The sequence below is a fragment of the Astyanax mexicanus genome, chromosome 19, assembly GCF_023375975.1.
Source record: "Astyanax mexicanus isolate ESR-SI-001 chromosome 19, AstMex3_surface, whole genome shotgun sequence".
Taxonomy (NCBI): domain Eukaryota; kingdom Metazoa; phylum Chordata; class Actinopteri; order Characiformes; family Acestrorhamphidae; genus Astyanax; species Astyanax mexicanus.
Genome location: NC_064426.1, coordinates 24,658,259 through 24,683,001, shown reverse-complemented (window position 1 = coordinate 24,683,001; position 24,743 = coordinate 24,658,259). Strand labels below are relative to the sequence as shown.

The 24,743-nt window shown below is 38.5% G+C and overlaps 1 protein-coding gene across 2 annotated transcripts in view; it reads right to left on the bottom strand.

Moving 5' to 3' along the window:
* Positions 1-24,743, bottom strand: part of LOC103044531 (acid-sensing ion channel 2) — a 317,128-nt gene that overhangs the window by 49,527 nt on the left and 242,858 nt on the right. For both annotated transcript variants that reach the window (XM_049468103.1, XM_049468102.1), the window contains exon 3: positions 11,265-11,392. In XM_049468103.1, the coding sequence (XP_049324060.1) occupies positions 11,265-11,392 (128 nt within the window). The remainder of the gene's footprint in view (positions 1-11,264; positions 11,393-24,743) is intronic.

The window sequence follows — 24,743 nt, the reverse complement described above, 5'->3', positions numbered from 1 at the left end:
CTATTGAACCTCAGTAGTTAGAAGGTGGGTTATTGATCCCAGGGTTTGGGGGTTCGTTACCTGGGATCACTCAGCTGACACTGTTGGACCCTTGAACAAGACCCTTATCCCTCTTTGATGCAGAGGTGCTGGAGCATGTCTGACCCTGTGCTCTGCTTGTGTTTTGTTCTTCTACCTTGTGATGTGATGTGTTTTTAAACCACAGACTTGTTCACAGCTTTGCTCTCATAACGAGGGACCACATTGCCACAGTACACTGAACAAATCCCAAACAAGACAACAGCAGTAACAACAGCAACAGCAGTCAGAATCTTTCTGGAAACTTTGTGGGGGGAAAAATTGCAGCAGAGAGTGAAGGAGACAGAAAGAGCCAATAAACAGCAGAATTCAGTTTATTTTAATGCTTTAGTCGTATTTAGTCAGATAAATTAAATTATCATTTATCATGCTTTGTATATGTTTACTGTCTGTTTTTAACCGAGGATAACAACGATAGCTGAGCTAAATTGCAAACGTTAGCTAACTTAGCCTTAACAATATTATAACTTTTTTTATCAAAAGACTTTCTGCCTTTCCCTGCATAAATTTCACCCACATGTAACTTGACTAGCTCTACTGATGTAAATGTATGACTAAAATTACACTGCTTCAGTAAATGTTTGATTACAATAGCACAATCAAGTAAAGGTATAATTGATTATTACACTGCTTATTATAACTTATTATTAGAAAAGCACAACTGAGGTAAATGTATGACTAAAATTACACTGCTTAAATACTTGTTTGTTAAGAATAGCACGATCAAGGTGAAAGTATGACTAAAATTGTACTACATTAGTAAATGTATTATAGGGATAGAACTACTTAAGTAAATATAATATAATTAGAATAGTACGCCTGATGTAAATGTATGACTAAGATTACACTGTTTAAGTGATTTTATTATAAGAACAGCACAACTAAATTAATTATGACTAGATTCCACTGCTTAAATACATTTATGATTAGAATAGCACAATCAAATTAATTATATGACTAGAATTATACTGCTTGTTTAAAAGTATAATTTGAAAAGCCCTAATTAGGTAAATATTTGACTAAAATTACACTGCTGATGCAAATGTATGATTGGAATTGCAGATCTGAGGTAAATGTATGGCTAAAGTTTCACTGCTTCGGTAAATTTATTATTAGAATAGCCTAATCAGGTACGAATACAATTACACTACTTAAGTAAGTGTTTTATGAAAACAACACTACTGAGGTAATTGTATAACTAAAATTGCAAAGCTTATGTCAACTTATGACTGGAATTGCACAACTGAAGTAATTGTATGACTAAAATGACACTGCTTAAGAAAACGTATTATTAGAATTGCAAAACTGAGGTAAATGTATAGCAAATTGTATTAAAGTAAATTTAATATTAGAATAGCACACCTGAAATAAATGTATGACTACAATTTCACTGCTGAGGTAAATGCATGACTAGATTAGCATCTGTAATGCTATCTGGTAGAATATCTGGTGTAATTTGATGACTAAAATTGCAACGCCCATGTGCATTTATAATTGGTATTGCACAACTGAGGTAAATTTATGAATAAAATGACATGGCTTCAGAAAATGTATCATAAGAATAGCACATCTGAGGTAAACGCGTGACTAACATTTCACTGCTGAGGTAAATCTACTATTAAAATAGCACTACTAAGATAAATGTAAAATAAATGTAAAATTAATGTAAAATTACACTGCCTAAGTAAATGTATTATTAAAAGAGCACTACTGAGGTACAGTTATGAATAATATTACACTACTAAGGTAAATTTATGATCAGAATTGCACAACTGAGGTACATTTCTGACTCATATTACAGAGCTTATGGAACAGAATTATTAGAATAGCACTGCTGAGCTAAATGTATGACTAAAATTGCACTACTTAAGTAAGTGCAATTTTAGAGTAGCACAACTGAGGTAAATGTGTGACTAAAATGTCACTGCTTAAGTAAATGTATTATTAGAGTAGGACATTTATTATTTATTATTTTATGTCTGTTTGGATATAAAAAAAGGTTAAGAGTTTATTTAATTTATTCAGTAGTTTATTCAGAGGCATGCAGCCAATGATTTATTATGTTCCTTTTTGGTTTTAGCAGATGTTCTCACACGACTAAACAGTGATTCTGACCATGTGCAGTTTGCTCATCCTCACAGCTTCATATCCATGTTCAAAGTTATCTAGCGGTTCCGGGTGTGGAGTTGTAACTTCAGTATTTGGCACCACAGCAAAAGCTCCTAGCACTTAAAGAGCACAGCAGTCAAAGCGAGGACGCCGCATTAATATGACCGCGTCTTTGCGGAAGCCCTGGTTGACGACTGGTAGGGCTGACCTCATTTTACATAATTAGAGCTGGAGTCATCGCAGGCTGCCTCAGCAGAGGCCGCGCTGAAGAAGTGATCAAACGCTGGGAGAAGCGAGGAGGATGGGAGGGGGTGGTGGAAGACCAAGTTCGCGGTGGGAAGTCTCAGGGCCTTGTTTTAGGTGCTGGAAGCCTGAAAGGAAGTTAATTAGCCGGAGCTAAATTTGCTGTAACCACCCCTCCGCCTCCGCGCTGCACGCTGGGTGGAGTTAAACAGCGGAGTAGCACAGGGAATCTGAAATGAAGCTGTTGCTCAAACCTTCTCATATTAGTTTAAGCTTCCACAGCCAACGTGCAGAGCCAGAGGGCTCGCACGATACAGCACTGAGCTACATGTGATCATATTTACACAAGCAACTGCTGAAGTTCCAGCTTTAAACATACATCCATCCTTTTTCACTCCATCCTCTTACTCACTGACCTATTCACCAAGCATTGATCCATCTATCCACAGATCTAATCATTCATCATTTGAGATGTAAATAAATGGAAAATTTGTAAATTTATTTATTTTTATTTATTTTTTTAACTTATTTTTGAATGTGCGGACTTCAAACCAATTCACACAAGAGTTTCCTTTTAGTAATAGTTATGTGTATATTAGTTGAAAGTACAAGGATTTTGATGATAGTTTATTACATGAATTATTACTGTGACAGAACACATGAGTGGATTTATATTTTTTGATATTTCCACCTTTAACTTTTATTTCTTATTTTACTACTTTTTAGTTTTTTATTTCCGTTTTATTTGTTTCCTTATTTTTATAATTAGAAAAGAATTATAATAAAGTTTGGTTTAATTGATAATCTATTTTATTTATTTTTATTTTTTTATTAGTATTATTATTTTTAATAGTTTTGTATTTTTGCTTTTTAACTTATTTTGATTTTGTTTATTATTATTACTATTATTTTTTTTATTATTATTATTGCTTTTATTTTTTTTAATTCATTTGTTTGTTTGTATTTTCATTGTATTATGTAAAAGTTATTTATAGCTAATTTTAACTATTTTTGTTGTATTAATCTTATTATCTTTTGAACTAATTATTATTATTATTATTACTTATAGCTAATTTTAACTACTTTTTGTTGTATTAATCTTATTATCTTTTGATGTAAATAGATTTTTATTGATTAAACCAAGCTTTATTATATATATTTTTTTATTCTAATTATATTTGTATTTGTTTAAATCTATTTTTATATTTTATTCACTGTTATTTTTAAAATAATTAAATGTAGCTATTATTTTCTCTGTCATGTCAATCCCTGTTTCTGTAAATGCTCGGCTACATTGAGTCAAAATAAAGGTTGATTGATTGATAAGGTTTTGTTTGAAGGCTGGCAGTTTCTAAGCTGTTTTTCTGGACACTACTAGGTTTATTCAAATGTTATTTGATTTTATACCTCATGTAAATGATTTAAGAGCACTAGAAGTAAATATTATTTAATACTTTATTATTATTATTATTATTATTATTTATTTATTTATTTGTTTGACAAATCAGCTCTAGCAATGACGTCATGAGATTTACCGCAGACTCCAGTGTGAAAGTAAAAACACACATGCGGATTATAGTGTTTTGAATAATAAATGGCATTATAATAAAAGACTATGCATGGAAATACGGAAATATGAAGGTAAGCTAATTTTTTAGGTGTATTTCACAACAGATTTCTCAAAAACACTTCAGTTCAGCGCGAGGTCAGTGCTATTTTTTTAAAACAATAATAATAATAATAATAATGTATTAATCATGTTGATGCGTTGATGCATTCCTGAGTAATTAAGCTGTATAAACAATGCACGATTTTTCTACACAGTTTGCATCAATGGGCTTCTAAGGGTTAAGGCATCAATTAATTAGATCAATCAATGTACAGTTTCAACACCAGACCATAACAAAGGCATCCTGAATCCCAGCATCTTAGCCATACACACCTACTCAGGCAGATATTCAATCTCCCTCTGTGATATCACACTCCTCCAGCCAACCTAATACTGGCTGCACACCAGACCTCCATCCCTGCGGACCCCAGATCCCTGCGGATACCCAGATTACAAATCCCAGCTTTCATTTGTTCTCCATTTCTGCTCCCTCTCTCCCTCTCCTCGACAATGACGGGTTTTAAGCAAGGCTCTGCCTGTGAGTCATCCCCCCCCCAGGCAGGAACATTACTGCAAATGAAAATTGACCTTTTTGTCTGAGCAAGCTTAAATATTAATTAAAAATGAGAAAACACTCCATTCTCTAACCTTACCACTCATCGCCTCTGGGACATCCGACTGAGCGCCTTTTGTTCCTTTCTGTCTCTCTGCCTTTTGTTTCTTACGCTTTTCCAGCTGCATTTGTTGTCTAGTCTTTAGTTAATGTGTCTTATTCCGGCTCTCGTAATTGCAGGCCCTCCTCGACGATGCACCGAAAAGTTCTGCTGACTGACTGATGAAAGACCTGTCAAAAGCGCCGAAGCGAATCAACACAATAAAAATGCAATAAAAGCTGAAGCACAATGAAAAGAATGATTCACAGTTGACACAAAAACTAAATCCCATTTCTAATCACAGTTAGTCTCCTTATAATAATTATAATTAAAAATAATAACAGCGACAGCATTTATATGCACTCAGAAAGCCGTTCTCAATTGGATTACTGCAGTTATCTGATTATTCAATGCTTGCAAATGTACTCGCACCCCCATTTGTCACCTTACAACCACAAACTTAAAGTGTTTTTTGAGATGTTAAGTGATAGACCAACACAAAGTAGCACATAATTGTGAAGCAGAATGAAAATACATGCATTTCTAAAATTTTAATAAACTAAAACTCTAAAAAAGTGTGATGTGCAAAAAGTATTCAGCCCCCTTTACTCGGAAACCCCTACATAATATCCAGAAGTCACTTAATTAGCTAATAGAGCCCAGCTGTGTGTAATTCAGTCTTAGTATAAATACACCTGTTCTGGGAAGGCTCAGTTTGGTTTGTTAGAGCAAAAAAAAAGCATCATTAAGATCCCTGCTGCCAGAAAATGACATTTTTTAAAGTTTAGTACATAAATAAAAAAGGTGAACATTACTGTTAAAACTTTCCCAAAACAGGACTTCTCTTCCAGAGATGTATTTTACAGAATAAAGGCTGAGGGAACTACAGCTGATTACTGTATTTTTTTGCATTATAAGGCACACTTAAAATTCTTTAATTTTCCACAGTGAGCCATATGTATGAATTTTACCAGTCAGGTTGTAAGGAACAGTAAAGCCTCTCTGCTGAAATACAGCGTTTTACAGGTGTTTCAATTTAGTTATTTAGCATTTAGCACTAGCCGCTAACCGCGCTAAGCACTAGCTCTTTAGCCATTCAGAGGTGAGTATTCTCGGCTTGCAGCCTGCTGCTAACCCCGGCTAGCACTGCTGGAGCTGCATGAGAATTACCCGCTAACCATAGCGCTAGCTCTTTCTTTGTTCAGAGGCGAGTGAGTATATCAGACAGTAGCCTGTGTGTTTACCGTGTTAAAACAAGCTGTGTGGGACAATCTGCTAGCTGATATAACCCTGGCTTACCTCGGTGTAGTGCTGTTGGGCTACTCCGCTAGCGGTTAGCCACTAATGCTAATGCTTCATTAGTAATCCATTCAGTAATCTAAGCTTGCTGTAATTAAACGGAAGCGCTTTACTCACCCAAATAAACAGTTTTCAGGAGAGAAATCTGTGTAGATTAACATCCAGCACTCGTTTGACTTTAAAAGATTTTTTCTTTTTATTTACAATTTTTTTTTGCTTAACTTAGCTTTTCTTAGTACTTTAACTTAGTTAGCTACAACCTTTATTTTTTTTCCGCTCGCATCAGCGCAACCAGCCGTCTCTGAGTGGTTCAAGGCTCATATGCCTGTCTAAACCAATCAGAGCGAGTGAAGGGCAGAACCCCACTGTGATATAATTGTATTTTAACATCACTCAGAATCGACTGAGGCGTGTTTTCAACATAATTCATTGTAATTAAGAAAACAGTGATTAATTTATCTAGGAAACACAGTTAGCATGGCCTGTTAGCCGTTAGCCATCAAGGCAGTATTGCCTAGATGGACAGTGCAAAAAAGGCAACCTTTAAAACTGCAGTGCTAAAAGCAATGCAGTGCAAAATTTGGGTGCAACTAACATTTGTGCTGGTGCAAAAAGAAAAAAAGTTAGTCGAGACCCCTGGGTACATATCTCAATTCAAAATGTTCTGCAACCCCATCCCCAAACAGCTCAGTTGACATGCTACAACTGAAGAATCGACTTTAATGATGAAACTTTGGTGAAATGGTGAAGTGGTAAATCATTGTTTTCCGCTGTCTATGCTGTTTTAAGCTCCCTTCCAACTGAAAATTTGAGTTCCTTTAAATCGTGAATTCCTGTGCCGATTCCTGTGGAAATCCGAGGACTGGTTTAAAGGTGAGAGCTAGAGTGAGAAAGTGAGATTGATAGATTCTTGGCTCGTCTTAAACTTGAACACTCAATCTAGTCACGCACTACATAGAGCCCTGGCCAGGATTTAGCTCTTTACTGTGAGAGAGACAAGGTCATCCAGGAGGTCCTCAAACAGACGGGATAGGCTGATAAAAACAACTTAAGGGCCAGGGACACAGAAAAAAAGAGAGACAGACAGATAGACAGACAGAGAGAGAGAAAACCAAAGAAGTAAGACAGCGATGTGATGCTGGAGGACAAGCATCTCTCGCGGACATGCAGCTGATAAGCGCTGGACTCTGTCATGCTGACACTGTGTGATAAGAGCAAGAGCAGCTCAGAGGACATCCACTACCACAACTCCCTGACAACAGAAAGCAGCACTGACCCACCACTGCACCTGAAACAGCTCAGCTCAGCTCAGCTCAGAAAAACACATTTTATAACTATGATTTGTTATGTCCTCTCTCCTGTGACCACAGTGCTGAAGGCTACTGCTGCTTCTGTTATTCAGTGGGTCACCTTTGGGTCAGCTTGTTTATAGTAAAAACACTACAGAACCAAACAAACAGATACAACGTACAGCAGAAGTGATTTCGATCATAGTTTAAGATGTTATTAGGATGTGTTTAAAATAGGCCATGGTAAAGATCTGATCATAGCATCATGTCTTTTTAACTATTCAATCAGTACCAGTCAAATGTTTAGACACACTTTCTTATATTGTAAATTAATACTGAAGTCATCCATACCATGAAGGAACACATAAGGAATTAGGTAATAACTTACAAGTGTTAAACAAACCCAAATACTCTGTGAAGCATTTAGGTGGCTCTTATTTGGGGTGCTGTGGTCTTGGAGGCTGGAAACTCCTGGTTTTCCTTTCCTGATGAGAGCCAATTTCATCATAACATTTTTAATGGTCTTAAGGATACATTGCCTTGCAAAGGATTCGGCCCCCCCTAAACTTTTCATCCTTTTGCCACATTTTTGGCTTCAAACAAAGATATGAAATTGTTATTTTTTGTGAAGAATCAACAAGTAGGAAACAATCGTCAAGTGGAACGAAATTTATTGGATATTTTAAACTTTTTTTTTTTTAGAAATAAAAAACTGAAAAGTGGGGCGTGCAACTTTATTAGGCCCCTTTACTTTCAGTGCAGCAAACTCTCTCCAGACGTTCAGTGAGGATCTCTGAATGATCCAGTGTTGACCTAAACGACTGATGATGATAAATAGAATCCACCTGTGTGTAATCAAGTCTCCGTATAAATGCACCTGCTCTGTGACAGTCTCAGAGTTCTGTTTAAAGCTCAGAGAGCATCATGAAGACCAAGGAACACATAAGGCAGGTTTGAGATACCGATGTGGAGAAGTTTAAAGCCAGATTTGGATACAAAAACATTTCCCAAGGTTTAAACATCTCAAGGAGCACTGTGCCAGCGATCATATTGAAATGGAAGGAGTATCAGACCACTTCAAATCAGATCAGAGATGCAGCCAAGAGGCCTATGATCACTCTGGATGAACTGCAGAGATCTACAGCTCAGGTGGGAGACTCTGTCTATATGAAAACAATCATTTGTGCACTGCACAAATCTGGCCTTTATGGAAAGAAAAGAAAGAAAGAAAAACATAAGAAGTGCTGTTTGTACAGCAAGCATGTGGAAGGTGCTCTGCTCAGAAAAGATCCAAGTTTAACTTTTTGGCCTAAATACAAAGTGCTTTGTATGGCTGAAAAGTAACACAGCTCATCGCCCTGAACACAGCATCCCCAAAGTGAAACATGGTGGTGGCAGCATCATGCTCGTTTCCTTTTCTTCAGCAGGGACAGGGAGGATGGTTAAAATTAAAGGGAAGATGGATGGAGCCAAATACAGGACCATTTTGGAGTTTGCAAAAGACCTGAGACTGGGACAGAGATTTATCTTCCAACAAGACAATGATCCAAAACATAAAGCAAAATCTACAATGGAACGGTTTACAAATAAACTTATCCAGGTGTTAGAATGGCAAAGTCAAAGTTCAGACCTGAATCCAATCGAGAATCTGTGGAAAGAGCTGAAAACTGCTGAAGCCTGAAATGTGGCAAAAGGTTGAAAAGTTCAAGTGGCCAAATACTTTTGCAAGGCACTGTACTTTCAAAAAGTTCTTGAAATATTTTAGGTTGACTGACTTTTATTCCTTAAAGTAATCTTTCTTTACTTAGTTGAGTAGTTCTTGTCATAATATGGACTAGATACCAACTGTATAGCAACCCTACCTACCTCTTCACAACTCAACTGATGCTCTCAAACACATTAAGAGGAAAAATTCAAGTAATTAACTCCAGTTCAGCACAGCTGTTAACTGAAAGCCATTTCAGGTGACTCTACTTCATAAAGCTGACTGAGAAAATGCAGAGATTGGCAAAACTGTATCTATCTAAGCAAGAGGTGCTACTTTGAATAATCTTAAATAAAAACATATTCTGGTTTGTTTAACACTATTTTGTTTATTAAATAATTTCATACTTGTTTTTCTTCATAGTTTAATAGTTTATAGTAATTCATAGTACAATAAGTACATTTTACAGGCCTGTGTGTTACACCAATAATCAGTTCAACCTCAACAAAAGTTTTAATTTAATAAGACAACAGATGTCTAATGCAAAGCTATGGTTATCAGTAGCTATTGCTATAAAAATATAAACTTCAGTAGATGTTACTGTAGCTAACAGTTTCAGTAGATATTACTAGAACTTAGGCTGTGTTCACATTACCAGGCTGAATGACATAAATCAGATTTTTTGCTCAATGTGGCTCAGATCTGATTTTTTTTGTGTGGCTGTGTGAACGTTCCAAATCCAATTTGAATCACTTTCATATGTGGTCTAAATCGAAATTGATGCATCTTTTTTGCTTAAAGTATTTTTTTATTTATTTAGTTGAGTAGTTCTTGCCATAACATGGATTAAAACATCAATCAAATAGAGCTATTCACTGTATACCTGTAACTCTACCTTTTCACAACTTTACAACTAATGCTCTTAAACACATTAAGAGGCAAGAAATGAATTAATAACTCTTGACAAGTTCAGCACAGCTGTTAACTGAAGTTACTAAATTATTTTTTTATGTGTTCCCTCCTAGTTTATGTTCACATTACAAGCCACTTTGCCCAAATACAATTTTTAGCACAGATCGGATTTGGCTATCTTGACAGTTCCCTGAAACATCTCACATGCACACATTGATACGTGTATAAACATTTCCTTCTTCACCAACAACAAAAACGATTGGATAAGTTAGCAGCTCATATGTGGAGCATCTTTTGCTTGAGTGAAGAGAGTAAACAGCCGGTCTGAAGTTCATGATCAGGTCAAAGAGGTGAAAAAAGGCCAGGCGGTTTGCTTTTGCTGTTTTTGCAGCTATAGCTGCACAGATGCACCAAGAGAGAGAGTGTGGGTACGAGAAAGAAGCACATAGCGCATACGTATAAGCAAAAAAGATGCATGAATTCTGATTTTAAGTTTCACATTCATGTCGTATGTCCATGGATCAGATACGTATCCAATTTAGGACCACATATAAAAGTGATTCAAATCTGATTTGGAAAAAAATCAGATTTGGCACGTTCACACAGCTATGAAAAAATCAGATCTGAGCCACATTGAGCAAAAAAGTGATTACTTCAGCCTGGTAATGTGAATGTAGCCATAGTCTGGATGACTTCAGTATTAATTCACTATTAGGAAAAGTTTTAGTAGATGTTGTAACCAAAAGTCCTGAGGACACACACAATCAATTACACCCCGGCACTACAAGGTTAAGCTGTGGGATTCTACAGTTCTTTCTCTGTGTTCAACAGCCCTAATCAGCACGAGCTATTAGCCACTAGCCATTAGGCTGTACTGGTGTGAAATTAGACATTAGCCCTGAGCCAACAGACGGAGCATCAGACACACGCAGACTGCAAAGGCAGCTGAGAGCAAGGTCACGCTGATACAGATCAGAACTGCTCGGAGAGCCGGGAGAGAGGGGGAGAAACAAGCCAAATGAAGGACATAATCACTGTGATATCAGAGCAGTGGACAGCTGGGTGATGAAAGAACAATATTCCGGTAAGAAACTGATATGTGTACTAAAACTCCCCCGGCAAACATGTGAAGCTCGCTGAGTGCAGAACTCAATCTGCTGCACCCAGAGGAAGCTAATGAAAGGCAAACACTCCAGATAAAAAATTAAAAAAAAAAAAGCCAGAAAAGAGTTTGAGAGCAGAAATGACCAGGCCAGTATGAGAGGAGAATGAGAAGAGGATGAGGAGGAGGAGAGTTGATGCAAATTGAGGTAGAGGACCAGGTTTCCGTGGAAACTCAGAACACACACAGGTTAGCTGTCACTCACCCGCTGCTCTTGTGTGGCTACAAAGGTCTGGAAGCCGGGCGCCACCCCGAAGCCGAGCTCGTGAACAAACGGAGGCTCAGCCTGACTGTGGATCTGCACCCGGACGCCGGCTTCAAACGCTGTCTCTTCTAGAGGAGAGAGAGAGAGAGAGAGAGAGAGAGAGATAGAAAAAGGGAAAGAGAGAGAGTTGTATCATTGCTGTCAGACCACAAAAAGCTTGCATGTCCAAAAAAAGACAATTGAAATCTTCAAATTGAATTTTTCAAAAGGCGTTTTTACACCTAAAAGGCCAGCGTTCGCACCAAGGTTTGTCTTTGTTACATTACATATTTACAGTATTTGGTACGGTAAGTTTTGGTTGCACACTGAAGTCTAGTGAGCACATTTAAAAACTTTACTACATCCTGTCATCATCAGCTACATGGGCAGATTCTCTTTATACTTTATTTTAACTGGTTTGTAGCAATGTTTCTGAAAGTGTGAGGTATTGCAGATGGGGCAAAAGAATTTAACATTTTTAATGTCTGTTTGTTTTGCATATAAAAGGGACAAGGGGGCGACAGGCATAAGCCCCAGATGTTTAAAATGTAGGTGAAAATGTGAACAGTACAACAGAGCAGTAGAGGTGTATATAACGTTTAAGGTTACACTGCAAAAAAAAATACATTGTCAAAACTAGACAAAATATGTATGTTGATATGTTGATACATATGTTAATATGTAAATTGAGACGTATATGCTTAAATAAGGCAAACATGTCTGACAATGGGGTGAGCAATTTTTTCTTACATAAATATATTTCTTAAAATAAGCAATCCCAAAGTCTAAGGGCTGCAACTAATGACTATTTTTGTAGTCAACTTATCTGCCGATTATTTGTTGGATTACTCGATTAGTCACGATTATTTTTTTTTTCATGCCCTCTATTTGTATTTCCTACTGGTAAGGACAGCTAAACATTTAGGCCCTAAAACCAGTTTTGCAGTACATTTTGATAGTTTGACATATATATATATTAAACTGAAAATTACAAAGTATATTATAGAAAACATTCACACAGGCTGGGTGTTATTTTCAGGAGATTCTAGGATACTTGTATGTATTTTTTTCTTAATTTCTTACTTTTTCCCCCAAGGGAAAACCTCTCTGAAATTATTGTTTGTCTTTAAGAAAATAAAGTTTTTTTTCAATAAAGTCTGAAGTTACTTTAAAATATAATTTCAATGAAGAGGACAGGACAGAGTACAGTATCTCCCCAACACTTATCCAGCTAACGTTAGTTTATCTAGTGTTATTAATGTTAATGAAGAAGTGAAGTCTGTTTAAACTCACCTCAGCAGCTCTCTGCAGTAATTTAACTCTCACTAATTTAGGAGTCAGTGTTTAAACTGTACAGAACTAGTAAAGACAGAATGTAGAGTTTTTTGGTGGAGTTAAATGTGTTTGTTTGTGTTTAATGAACGCAGCGCTGATATTACGGTACGCGTCCACTGGCACTTTTCTTCAACGCAGGTCGCCGTGCCGGATCTCTTGGCTCGCCGCGTGTGGGCGTGTCCGTAACGTTTTTGAATTCAAATGAAGCAACAGATGTAGTCAATCATAAGTTTAATATTTTACCTTTTTAGTCAACTTCACTGTGATCTATAGTTGTATAAATCCATATTCCGCCATTTTAAGCCTCTCTTCTGTGTTTAAAAGGCGCCTGTTCTGTGTGTGTGAGGCTCGTCTGTGTGTGGTGTGGCAGCCTGCTGTTCCCTGATTGGCTGGACGCAGCGCGGCGGCCGGATTCATTTGAATAAAGTTGAGATCTGTTCAACTTTCCTGCCGGAGGGCGGGGCTGCGCTCAACGCAACGCAACCCAGTATGCACCGCGGCATGCGGCGGCTCTCTCCATTGAAATGAATGGGATGCGTCGGGGCTTAAGTGCCAGTGGACGCGTACCGTTACACTGTACGTATGGCAAGCCAACTAAGCCAAAACGTGTGGGAAAGAAACGCCTCCACGCGTAAAAATATGACGTGTCCACACGTAAAAAAATCACGTGTACAGGCGGTAAAACTGTTCGTGTATACACGTTTTGGCATCTAACATCCAATCGGTAAACGTGCCTATGCATACATTTGCATTGTAATAAGGCAGCCTGACAACACATGATGTCATGCAACGTATTGTATTCCATATTCATAAGACGCTTACGTGGGTTACAACGCAGTGTCTACGTACCGTGACATAGCCCCATACATACTCATACACACTCTGCACGCAAGGTCCACATAACTGAAACGTTGTAATCATGTGTCTATGATGTACCCCCTATTTCACATGATGTAACCCCCGCCATTTTATATCCATAGTGTTTACCCTGCCTTTAGGTCAGTGCAATCATGGCTCTGCAAAATCTGCGAAGATGGCTGTTCACAATTCTGTTAAAGTTTTCCTGAAGCAATCTAAATCTTCGCCCTGCCATTGCTTTCAGTACTTGTTAGCTCTAAATAAAGTACATTAAATTACAGTATTACGGGGGGGGGGGGGGCGTGCGCTCAAAACGAAAAAAAGACAATAAAAACACTTCACATCTATAAAACAGAGAATGCTAAAACAGTTTAAAAAAGCTATATTTTAATGTAGCATTATTTGTATTGTATACTTTGGATGTCTATTTTATTAAAATGCAATTCATAGTATATATATTAGTCATATTATTGTTATTATTATTATTATTATTATTATTATTATTATTATTATTATTATTATTATTATTAGTTTTTGTAGTACTAGTCATCTGCACAATAATCTATGGTTATTTTGTCATTTTGATTTGCTTTAGGACAATAAAAATGTAAAAGAAACTAATAAAAGATACAGAGAAATTGTGACTCTAACTTTACTAAATTCAGTGGCTGAACACCGAATGTTGTTTACTAGGGCTTAAAAAGCAAAATTACAATTTAAAAGTATAACATTTTAAAAGTTAAGACTTTAAGTGTGGACAGTTAGGACTGAAATATTGTGTTTATATTGATTGTAGTTCATTTTTTTATTTTTTTTTTAGACCTAACATTTTTAATAACAGCCTTGCTTTAGTGTTAATTGTGCCGCTATAATACGACTTGACTTAATATGACTTTCCCTGTGGGATCTGTCTTACACCTAGCAATAATAGTTATATTTCTTGTGTGTTAATGTAGGGAATGTTATGTTCCCTGAGTAGGGCACTGTGGCATTAAAAATACTTGTTTATCCACATTTTAATCTGTCCTAGCAGATATGAGGTGTTGTACAGGCATATTAAGACTGCTTCTACAGCTCAGTAAATGTTGCCATCTACAGGCTGCATATTGCAACTGCGGCTTTTTGAGATGGACAGTAAATCCCAAGACGTTAATTTTTTACGTCTGTACACGTAATATAGCCACGTCTGTACAGGTGAAACACGTAAAAAGATTACGTCTGTACACGTAAAAAGATAACGTCTTTATCTGTCAACACGTGATTTTTTTACGTGTGGACACGTCATATTTTTACGCGTGGAGGCGTTTCTTTCCCACACGTTTTGGCTTAGTTGGCTTGCCATATGTACGCGCGTCTTTACCTCTCGTTCTCTCTCACGCGCGCTGTAAGTCCCTCCTACACTGAAACCTCATTGGCCAACTAAGCATGAGGAGAGGCCAATCAGGATGTTCACTCTCTCACAAGGTGTGTGTCTTCCTCTCTCGCCCCTTTTTTTCTCCAGCGTGCGCGCTCTCTCGCTTTTCCTCTCTCTCGCTCCATCACAAAAATGCTGTATTTTCTGTCTTAAATTTGGACACAAGAATCAGACTAACCTGACTTTGACCTAAAATAAGCTAAATAATCTTACACTTACAATGCTCAGTATTGCCTTGAAAAAAAAGTGACAAAATTGTTAAAAGGAACTGTACGAGTATGCATCAACGCAAGGTCTAAAATCTTAAATTAGATTAGATTTTAGCTCAGTAATCATATTTCTCCGTTTCCCTTAGTTTTAATGTGCACATGCACGAAAACAGACCCTGCCACCAGAAAGTGAACACATTTAACACAGCACCCACAAAACCCTATCAAAATAAAACACAAATTTTGGTTAATGCCCCTCAACCTATAGCTGAAACAAAAGTTTAAAGGTGATTACACCCTCTGATTTTAGCTGACTCCACCCTCAGCTCAAATTGAAAAAATGCTTTAAAAAAACATGGGAGTAGTAGTTTGGGAGGCGCACTGGGAGATGTATGGGTTTAGGGGCAGGGCAGAAGGAAGAGTTGATTGGGCTGAGCAGTGTGCCTCTAACAGCAGTGAGATGCAGATGGTTGCAAGTCACCAGGAGGGCGATATTTTTCAAGATAGAACTTTCTGCTTTAGTGTCAACTTTGCCCCCTCTTAGTTGGCTTCTACCATGAGGAAGAACCTGAAATGGCTCTCCAACTGTCTTCAAGGAGTTCTGGAGGTGATGAGTTCTTGCTAACTGTTTTTTCTTCTTCTGTAGAACTCATTTTTAGTAAACTTGGAGAGCCATTGCATAGCCTTCATAGTTTTGATGTCTTCAATATTAATCTATCTAGTGTTAAAATTTTTTTTTAAAAACAAGATCGTGAAGTTCACATAATTTGGTTCGTGCCCCTTGCCCCAGCTGAAAAAGAGATTTTAATTAGTACTCCCACTTACTCTCAGACTCTAATTCTGCTCTGGCCTATAGGTCAGGACTCTGTGTAGTCAGAGAGATTAGTGCTGATTAGATTGTCCCTCCCCAAATTAAGCCTGAGCTCAATTAGAAAGTGCAGAGCCACTGCTTTTAATGCTTTGGAAAGTGTTGGAACAAGTGCCAGTTTACTCCCTGGGTCCAGGATAATAACTCTTAGCAGCTTCGCAGTTGTTCAGCATTTGGTTGGAAGCCTCCTTATGTGCCAGAACCACTACTGAAGTTTGTGTTATTAGAAGGACATTTGCAAAGGTGGTATTTATATCTCCCCTCCACTTTCCCACATTTACAAAAGCATGGTGGACATGAGGTTGCTGAGTCAGCAGGCATCTTAATGGACACCTTCGACAAAAGAACATTGCTGTAAGGCCCCCTGCCCACATAGGCTACATTAAAGACCAGAGCAATGACGCAAACATGGCACGATAGGTGCTCAAGCCATTAACCATAACAGGTGCGGTCAATAAGGGGCTGTGGGGAGTGTGTGGGTGTGAGGCAATATCATAGTTTTTGTCTAGAGGTCAGGTGAAGACTTGAGAGCTTGTAAGAGCGTGAAAGAATGCGAGAGTGCAAAAAAAAGAGAGCGATAGAGCGAGAGCAAGAGTTAGAGAGAGGTAAAGCAAGCGCCAGAGAGCCATATTGTGAGTGTGAGGGACAGCGATAGAGTGAGTGTGAAAGAGCGAGTAAGGGCACAAGAGAGAGCGATAGAATGAGAATGCGAGATCAAGAGAGCGACAGAACTAGAACAACTGCGAGAAAGCAATAGAGCTAATGCGCGAGAGAGTGAGAGCGATAGAATGAGCGTGAGAGAATGCGACATCGCGAGCGCAACAGAACTAGTGCACGAGAGCAATAGAACGAACAGGAGAATACAAGAGTGTGAGAAAGAGAGCGATTGAGAAAGAGAGCAAGCACAAGAGAGTGGGAGGGATAGTATGAGAGAGCGAACGCGAGAGTGCAAGAGAGTGAGTGAGAGCACAAGAGAGCGATAGAACGAGCCTCAGAATATGGAAGAGTGCGATAGAGATAGTACACAAGAGAGTACTATACTTAGTGCGCGAGAGAGCGATAGAAAAAACATAAGAGAATGAGAGAGCGAACGAACTAGTGCACGAGAGAACGCTACAATGCGCGTGACAGAATGCTAGAGAGAGTGTGAGGGAGAGCGCGAGCATCGAGACAGTTAGGATTATATTACAAATTAGACCTCAAAATATTAAACTGATCTAATTAAAATCACACAAGAGCATTGAGCACAGTCACACTAACAGCAGCTCTCTCTCCAGACACTACATAATTTACAAACTCTACTGCTGCTACTGCTAGAACTTCTCCAAAGTCTTTAAAAACTCTGTTTACACGAGTTTATATCAGCACATACCTCTCACACACAGTCCTGAGCCCTGGCTTTACATCGCGTCTGTTTTGCAGCTTTATTAGTTAAAACTGTGGGATTAGAGCTACAAAAACACAGCTTACCCGCGCGAGCCTCCCCCTACACTTCTGTTGAAAATACCGGTAAAATCAGCGCGTGCTGCTGCAGGCAGGGTTGCCAGGTCCAACGAAAATATCCATCCAAACTCAGTTTAAAATTCACCCTTCAGATGCCTAAACAAGCCTAATCTCTCTCGCTCTCTCTCTCTCCCTTAAACCTGGCAACTCTGAGTGTTGCACTAATTGGGGCCCCAGTTACAACAAGGTTAGAGGAGGAACCAAAACCAGAACCACTGCTAAACAAAACACAAGATATAAAACCTGTTTTTTTTGGCACAGTCAACCCTAATTACAATTTGGGGTTCATACATGCAATAAAATACTTATATAAACTTATATACAATAAATAAATATAAAAAAATACAATAATATTAGTTACATGAGCTATACAGTGAGACTAATAAAGCCAGGTTTGTAAAATGATACACTGCTGCTCCAGTACATATTTATACTAAGATAACTGGCTTTCAGTCTTATTTATTAATTAACAACTGTTTTTAAACTCAATTAGTCCAGTAACAGCAGCATTTAACTGATGTATAACCGCTTTCACAGTGGCCAAAAAATGCCTAATTTGAGGGTCCCTCTGTTCATCTCAGAATATAAAAAAAATACACTGTACCCTGGTGGTTAATGGCTCATATGAAAGTAAATACTTGGGCTCCAAAAATGGCCCCTTTGGTTTTCAGTCTTTGGTAAATTAAATATTTAGATAATTTTTTGAAAATTGGGGGGTCAAAGTGGATGTACCGTTTAATATTCACTCGCAGTATTTGAGCACTTTTGTTTACATTTATTCAAAATGTCCGCCGAGTAGATTTCCATTCCACTAATGGCCACTAGGGGGGTTACGGAAAAGGTATAAACCAGAGTAAACTGGTTAGCTGTGGGTGTAACACGACAAACAAAACAAAAGTCCATAACACACCCTATTAAAAAAATTTGTCCGCCTGGATTTAGTTCGAAAAATTTTGATGGATGCTATTTTACACCTTTGTTCATTGCATCGGCATTGGTTGTGTGTTTGTGTGTGTTTAGGTAGGCCTTTGTGAAGCAGCCTGAAGTAGCTCATGACACAGCGTTGACAAATATGTGAGGTGGCAGTTTCCAAGAAAAGGAAGCGATGACATCACTGAGGGCACTGAGTTTAGCTGAGGGCAAGAGAACTCTGAAATGTCAGGGAGATAGGGAGAAGAAAGTGATAGAGAAAGAGAGGGAGGGAAAAGAGAAAGGGGAAACAGAGGGATAATGCTGGGGCTGCTGGCGATGGTATTCATGTCAGAGCGAGTTGGGGGGGAGTTAGACATACAGGAGATACACCAAAGCCCACTAAAGCTGGAAGTACATTTCAAACACGAATGTTGAAGAGGATGAAGTATGAAGCATCTACAAAACCTACAAAAACTCTTTCTGATCAATAGAACCACTAGTGGTCTGCTCAGTTTAGGGAAGGTCCTAATAACTACCTTGTGTTCTCTAAAACCTGTCTCTAAAGCCCCATCCCTCTTCACCCCTTGGCCCTACCACTTAGCCCTACCCCTCTGTTTTGCATGTTGATGCCAACGGGTACAGTGTTTTGATTTTTGTTAGGCTGGAGTGGTAGGGGGAAATGTTAAGGCTACATGATCTATTACACTGAGAATTTTCAGAAGAATACTCAAAACAGAGTGCTGAGAATCACTGGCGAGATGGCGGCACAAAAAAAAACAACCAAAGATACCCACGAATGGGAAAGAAATGGGATTGGGCCAATCTCTGACTGCTCCTGGCCATCACTTGATTTGTTCTGATTGGTCATAAGCATTGCATTGTTGCAGTTTGTTTTCAGAGAACTCCCCGTAAAAAAAAAAAAAAACGGCAGTTTGCCATAATCACCATTATCATTACTTCTAAGACCTCCTCCTAAATGTGACTGGTCTTTATCATGAAATCTCAGGATAAATTTCCAGCCGTAGTTGGTCCAAACTATTGTATTTTTTGTTGTGAGTTGTGAGACTTCCTTATGACTGTGATTGGCTCTAATCTGTGCATTATTTGTCCGAGAATGCCTTTTGATCACACCTGGTGCTAATAATTTCCTCTGAGACCTCCTTTAGACTGTGATTGGCCATGAACACTGCATTTTCATTTGTTCTAAGAGCTTGGCTGTGACTGAAATGGCTCCCTACTCCCTCATTAGTGTTGCGCTATTTAGTAAGACACTATGTAGTTCACTAAGTAGTGGTGAAACAGGAGTGAATTCGGACACTGCACAAAACACATCATACAAACATGCAGATAAACTCATTTAAATATTGTTTTTTGTAATTAGTGATATTTAAGATAATTAAGTTATTTTATTTAAGATCATGTTGGAATAAACCCTGTAATATTGTTGATATGATGAACATCAGCTGTTTGGATGGTTTTCTCAGTATTTTGGCGGATTTTAAACACGTTTTACCCAGTGAATTGGTTTTATCTGAATCCTACTGTAACAATCTGGCAACCCTGATGGCTCGCTGTCCGCTCCGTTTGTTCGGCTGTCTGTTGCTTAGTAGCGAGACCCGCAATGCATTTTGGGACACATTTAGCTCGCATAGTAAGCAGCGATGTTTACAAAAAAATCATGATTCATTTATGGGAGTTTTTAGTGCCCTCAAAATTACGTTCGAATCCCCCCTTATGATTCGGACACTCAAAGAAAAATGGCCGACATACTCAATAATGCCCTAACTAGTAAATATGGAGCCATTTCAGTCACAGCCCTTGTCTTGGCTACCGCTCGTCTTATCATTATTTCTGGGACCTCTCTCTGACTGTGACTGGTCTTAGTCACTGCATTATTTATCGTGAGAACTCAGTTCCCAGCTGTGTTTGAGTGAAACTATTGTGAAGACTTCATTCTGGATGTGATTGGTCCTAATCACTGCCTCATTTGTTCTGAGAACTCCTTTTGACTACACCTGGTCCTACTAAGACCTCCCGCTGACTACAATAAGTCCTAATCACTGCTGTTTGACCGAAAACCTCCCGTAACTGATTGCAATAGACCACTGAAGTCATGTCGTCATTTTGTATTCGGCGCCATGTTGTTTATGACCAAATTTGGGGTACCGTGTCCAAGAGGTTCAGTTCAAGTTTATACTAATTACAACACACCTGATTCAAATAAACATCTAACAACTAACTAATTAATTAACTAACTATCTGCCCTCGCTGAGGAGAGCTGAGTGATACAACAGGAAAACTAGCAGGACCAAGTTTCTCCAGAACCACAGAGCTAATCTAGCTAACTGAAGAACCATAGCGTCTAAACACTGTATGTATGTAAAATGTAAAAAGGCTTAATGTGTGATTTTGTAAGGACAAATCTTAATGTGCCTTAATGTACTAAAACATTGAGCCAGAAACACCAAACATCTAGGCCTAAACATATTGGATTAGCTGTGTGTAATATGCTGTAAACTTACAGCCGGAGTTCGCTGGTGTTGCGCCGAAAAAAGTCCCCCTGCCCATCTCTGCTGCTGCGCTGTAGCATTAGCTCAAAGCTATCATTTTTCTTATTAAGACTCCTAAACTATCTCTTAATCCAGAGGATCCAGTGATGTTCAGGAGTAAAATGTACACAGAATAAAACATACAGGGTTCTGAACATATTTATTTACCACAGAATGTGATAGAGGCCTTTTTGAAAACCCTATTCACTTTCCTCATAGGGAAAAAAACGCTTAGACACGGAAGCCATACAAGGACTACAGTATGACACACGACTTCAGTGGTCTGTGGGTCCAGATCACTGTAATTTGTACCACTTACACATCCCTCCGGCTACAACTGGTCCTAATCATTTGATTGGAGACCTCCCCCAGACTGTTATTGGTCCTAATCACTAAATGACTTGTTCTGAGAACTTGTCTTGAATACACTTAGTCCTAATAATGTCCTAATAAAGTCTTAATCACTTTCATTTGATCTGTCATTTATACGATTAGGGCATTTCTACATTAATATAACTGGTCCTAATTATTTGATTTAAGACCCCTAACTATTTCATTAGTTTCAAGTCCTCCTCCGAACATTAACTGGTCACAATCTAGACTACAGTTGTTAATAGTAACTATAATTTGCTTAGAAATCTCTATCCAAAGGCCATAGGCCCAAATCAATGCATCGTTTTTTTTTTCGGAGACCTCCCTTCTGACAGCTATTGGCTCTTTTAAATCCCCACCTCCTATTTCCACCCCCAGGTGTGTAAGGATTTGAGTGATAACTATTGATTTCCCATGCATTGTTTTTTGTAATTACTTGGTAGCTTCTTTAGCTCAAAGGCTTCAGTTCAGAAAATAAAGAAGCTAACATCAAACGTGAGTCATATGATTGACTGCATTCGTGATGAGTGGAAAACTGTGTAATCATACTAAGACAAAGACAGAACATAGCATTTGTTGCTATGGAGGAGGGTGAGCTCCTGTGGGGAGTCTAAAATAGAAGAGTGCTCTCTCCATTCGCTACGCACCATGACACCATGGCAATGGGGATGATGATGATGATGACCTTGATGATGATGATTATGATGATTATGTTAGAAAATGAAAAAAAAAACAACAAAAAAAAAACAGGTGCATCTGCTGACTGACCACAATACAGTATTTTTTTCCAATATTTCAGCCGTTTCAGTTTCTGTTTTCTTTAAGTATCATATAGGAATAACTTGCTTTACATAGACGATATATACAGTGGTGATTGAAAGTTTGGAACACTTTAAAATTTTCTATTTCTGCGTAAATATGATCTAAAACATCCGATTTTCACACAAGTCCAAGTCCTCCACAGTCTTCTGACCTAAATCCAATTGAGATGGTGATTTAGGTTGAGCTGGAGATTTATGGTGCTACGGTAAAGCAGCAACTATTGTTCAGCACCTCCAGAAAGTCCTTCAAGAAGCTGAGAAAACTATTCCAGGTGACTCTCCCTCATGAAGACACTGATCCACGGCATCTACTGCTAAAGATAACCTGATAACCTGATTCTCCTGTGGGTTCCTGACCACTAAAGGAACAGGGTGAAAGGGGGACAATAAAGTATGCAGAGAAAGAGATACAGGACTAAATTGCGTAATTTTGTGTTGTTTTAACATTTATTTTTAATTTTCTCCCTAAATTGAGCTAGGCTGATAGTCCCACCCATTCAGGTGCTACTCAGCTGTATGTCCCCCCCATCACTAGTGATGCCACAACACCAGGAGGGTGAAGACTAGCACATGCCTCCTCCAACACAGGTGAAGTCAGCCACCACCCCTTTTTGAACTGCTGCTGATGCAGCGTTGCTGAGTAGCTAGCACGACTTGGTTCCTATACATCAGCTCACAGATGCCTGTGCTGCTCGACATCACCCTAGGAGTGATGAGGGACAAGAATGTCATCTACCCACCCAAAGAGAGAGCAAGGCCAATTGTGCTCTCTCAGGGCTCCGACAGCTGATGGCAAGCTGCATGACCAGGATTCAAACCAACAGTTTTCCGATCATAGTGGCAGCGCTTTAGATTTCAACGTCCTAAAGCGTGTAATTGCTGCTCTAACGGACCGGAAAATTCCTAAAGGATAAAATGTAAAAATGCAGAGCGGAATCGGAGAAAAAACAAAGAGAGAGGTCCCTTTCTCTTTCATCCTCTCTCACTCTTCATCTCAGGTGTGTCGTGTATCAGTTGAGCGAGAACTGAGTGAAACTTTAGAAGCGGAACTCCAAGGAATTTGGAATCGAGGAGCATCAGAAGAAGCTCTCTCCAGCTCTGGCTTCTTCACACACATCTAAAGCCTGCCTCGTTTTCAGTTTTTACGCTTCACCTACACACACACACACACTCTCTCTCTCACACTCTCAAACAAATTCCTCAAATCAAAGTTTGCAGAAATGAATGCATTAACTCCGTGACCTGCAGCAGAGTTCCAATATCAGCATTTTTCTGATAAACTCTTAACACTTGGGTCCCTGTTGTAGCAGCTCAGAGGAACATCTGCTGAAGATACAGTCGGCGGAAAGCTTTATTTCAAAACTTCAACCATCCTTTTCTCAACTTTTCCAATCAAGTTTGCTTGATTGATTTTGTGCTTTCTATTTTAAACTGCAAGTGAGATAAGGTGAAGGATTCAACTGCACAGGGAACTGAATTAAGTTTCACGTTCAGAAAGGTCTCAAATAACACAAACATGAAAATAACCTAAATCCTTGGGTTATTTTGTGAATTCTGAGTGTTTTTATGTGTATTTGCTTATATTTTTAGAGCATAAACCATATAATAGTGTCAAGTCTGGACAGAAGTCAAAAAAGAGGCTTTTATTACAAGACTAGGATAAATGTTAAACAGGATACATACCAAAACATGCAAGGCCTTAAAATGAATTGATTTATGATTTAAAAAAAGAAGAATTCATATACAGTACCAGTCAAATGTTTGGACAATGTTGGACATTGGGCATTTAGATCTTCTTATCTGGGGTGATGCTAACTTGCGGTTTCTGAGGCTGATTACTATGATGAACCTATCCTGTGCAACAGAGGTTGTCTTGCTCTTCCTTTTCTTGCGGCGGTCCTGATAAGAGCCAGTTTCATCATCTCGTTATTGATGGTCTTTGTGACTGCACTTGAGGATACTTTCAGGATCTTGACATGTTTCATTGTTTTATAATATGGATTAGAACATTACTCAAATAGGGCTATTCACTGTATACCAACTCTACCGCTTTACAACTTTACAACTGATGCTCTCAAACACATTAAGAGGCAGGAAATTCAAGTAATTAACTCTTGTCAAATTCAGCACAGCTGTTAACTGAATACCATTGCAGGTATTCATTCATTCTTCCTCATAAAGCTGACTGAGAAAATAAATCCAGCCAAGATGTGCAAAACAGCAAGAGGTGCTACTTCGAGGAATGTAAAATATAAAAACATATTCTGGTTTAACACTTTTTTTGTTAACTGAATAATTGGATATGTTTTTCATTGTTTGGATGACTTTGGATGAATTTAAGGTGTGCCAAACCTTTTGACTGGTACTGTACTGCCCTTTAAACCTCTTTTCCTCTAAACATGAAGCTATACGAACACACAAATACACAAATAGGCACATAGACACACACACACAAACACACACACCCAGAGAGAGTAAATAAGGCATGATGAAAGGAACAAAAGGAATGATGCTCAGTCCGCAGCAGTTTGATGAGCTGGAACATGTGTTTTGAAGTCCCCTATTGACTGAGCCAGTTGTGGGTCCGAGTGTGCAAAGT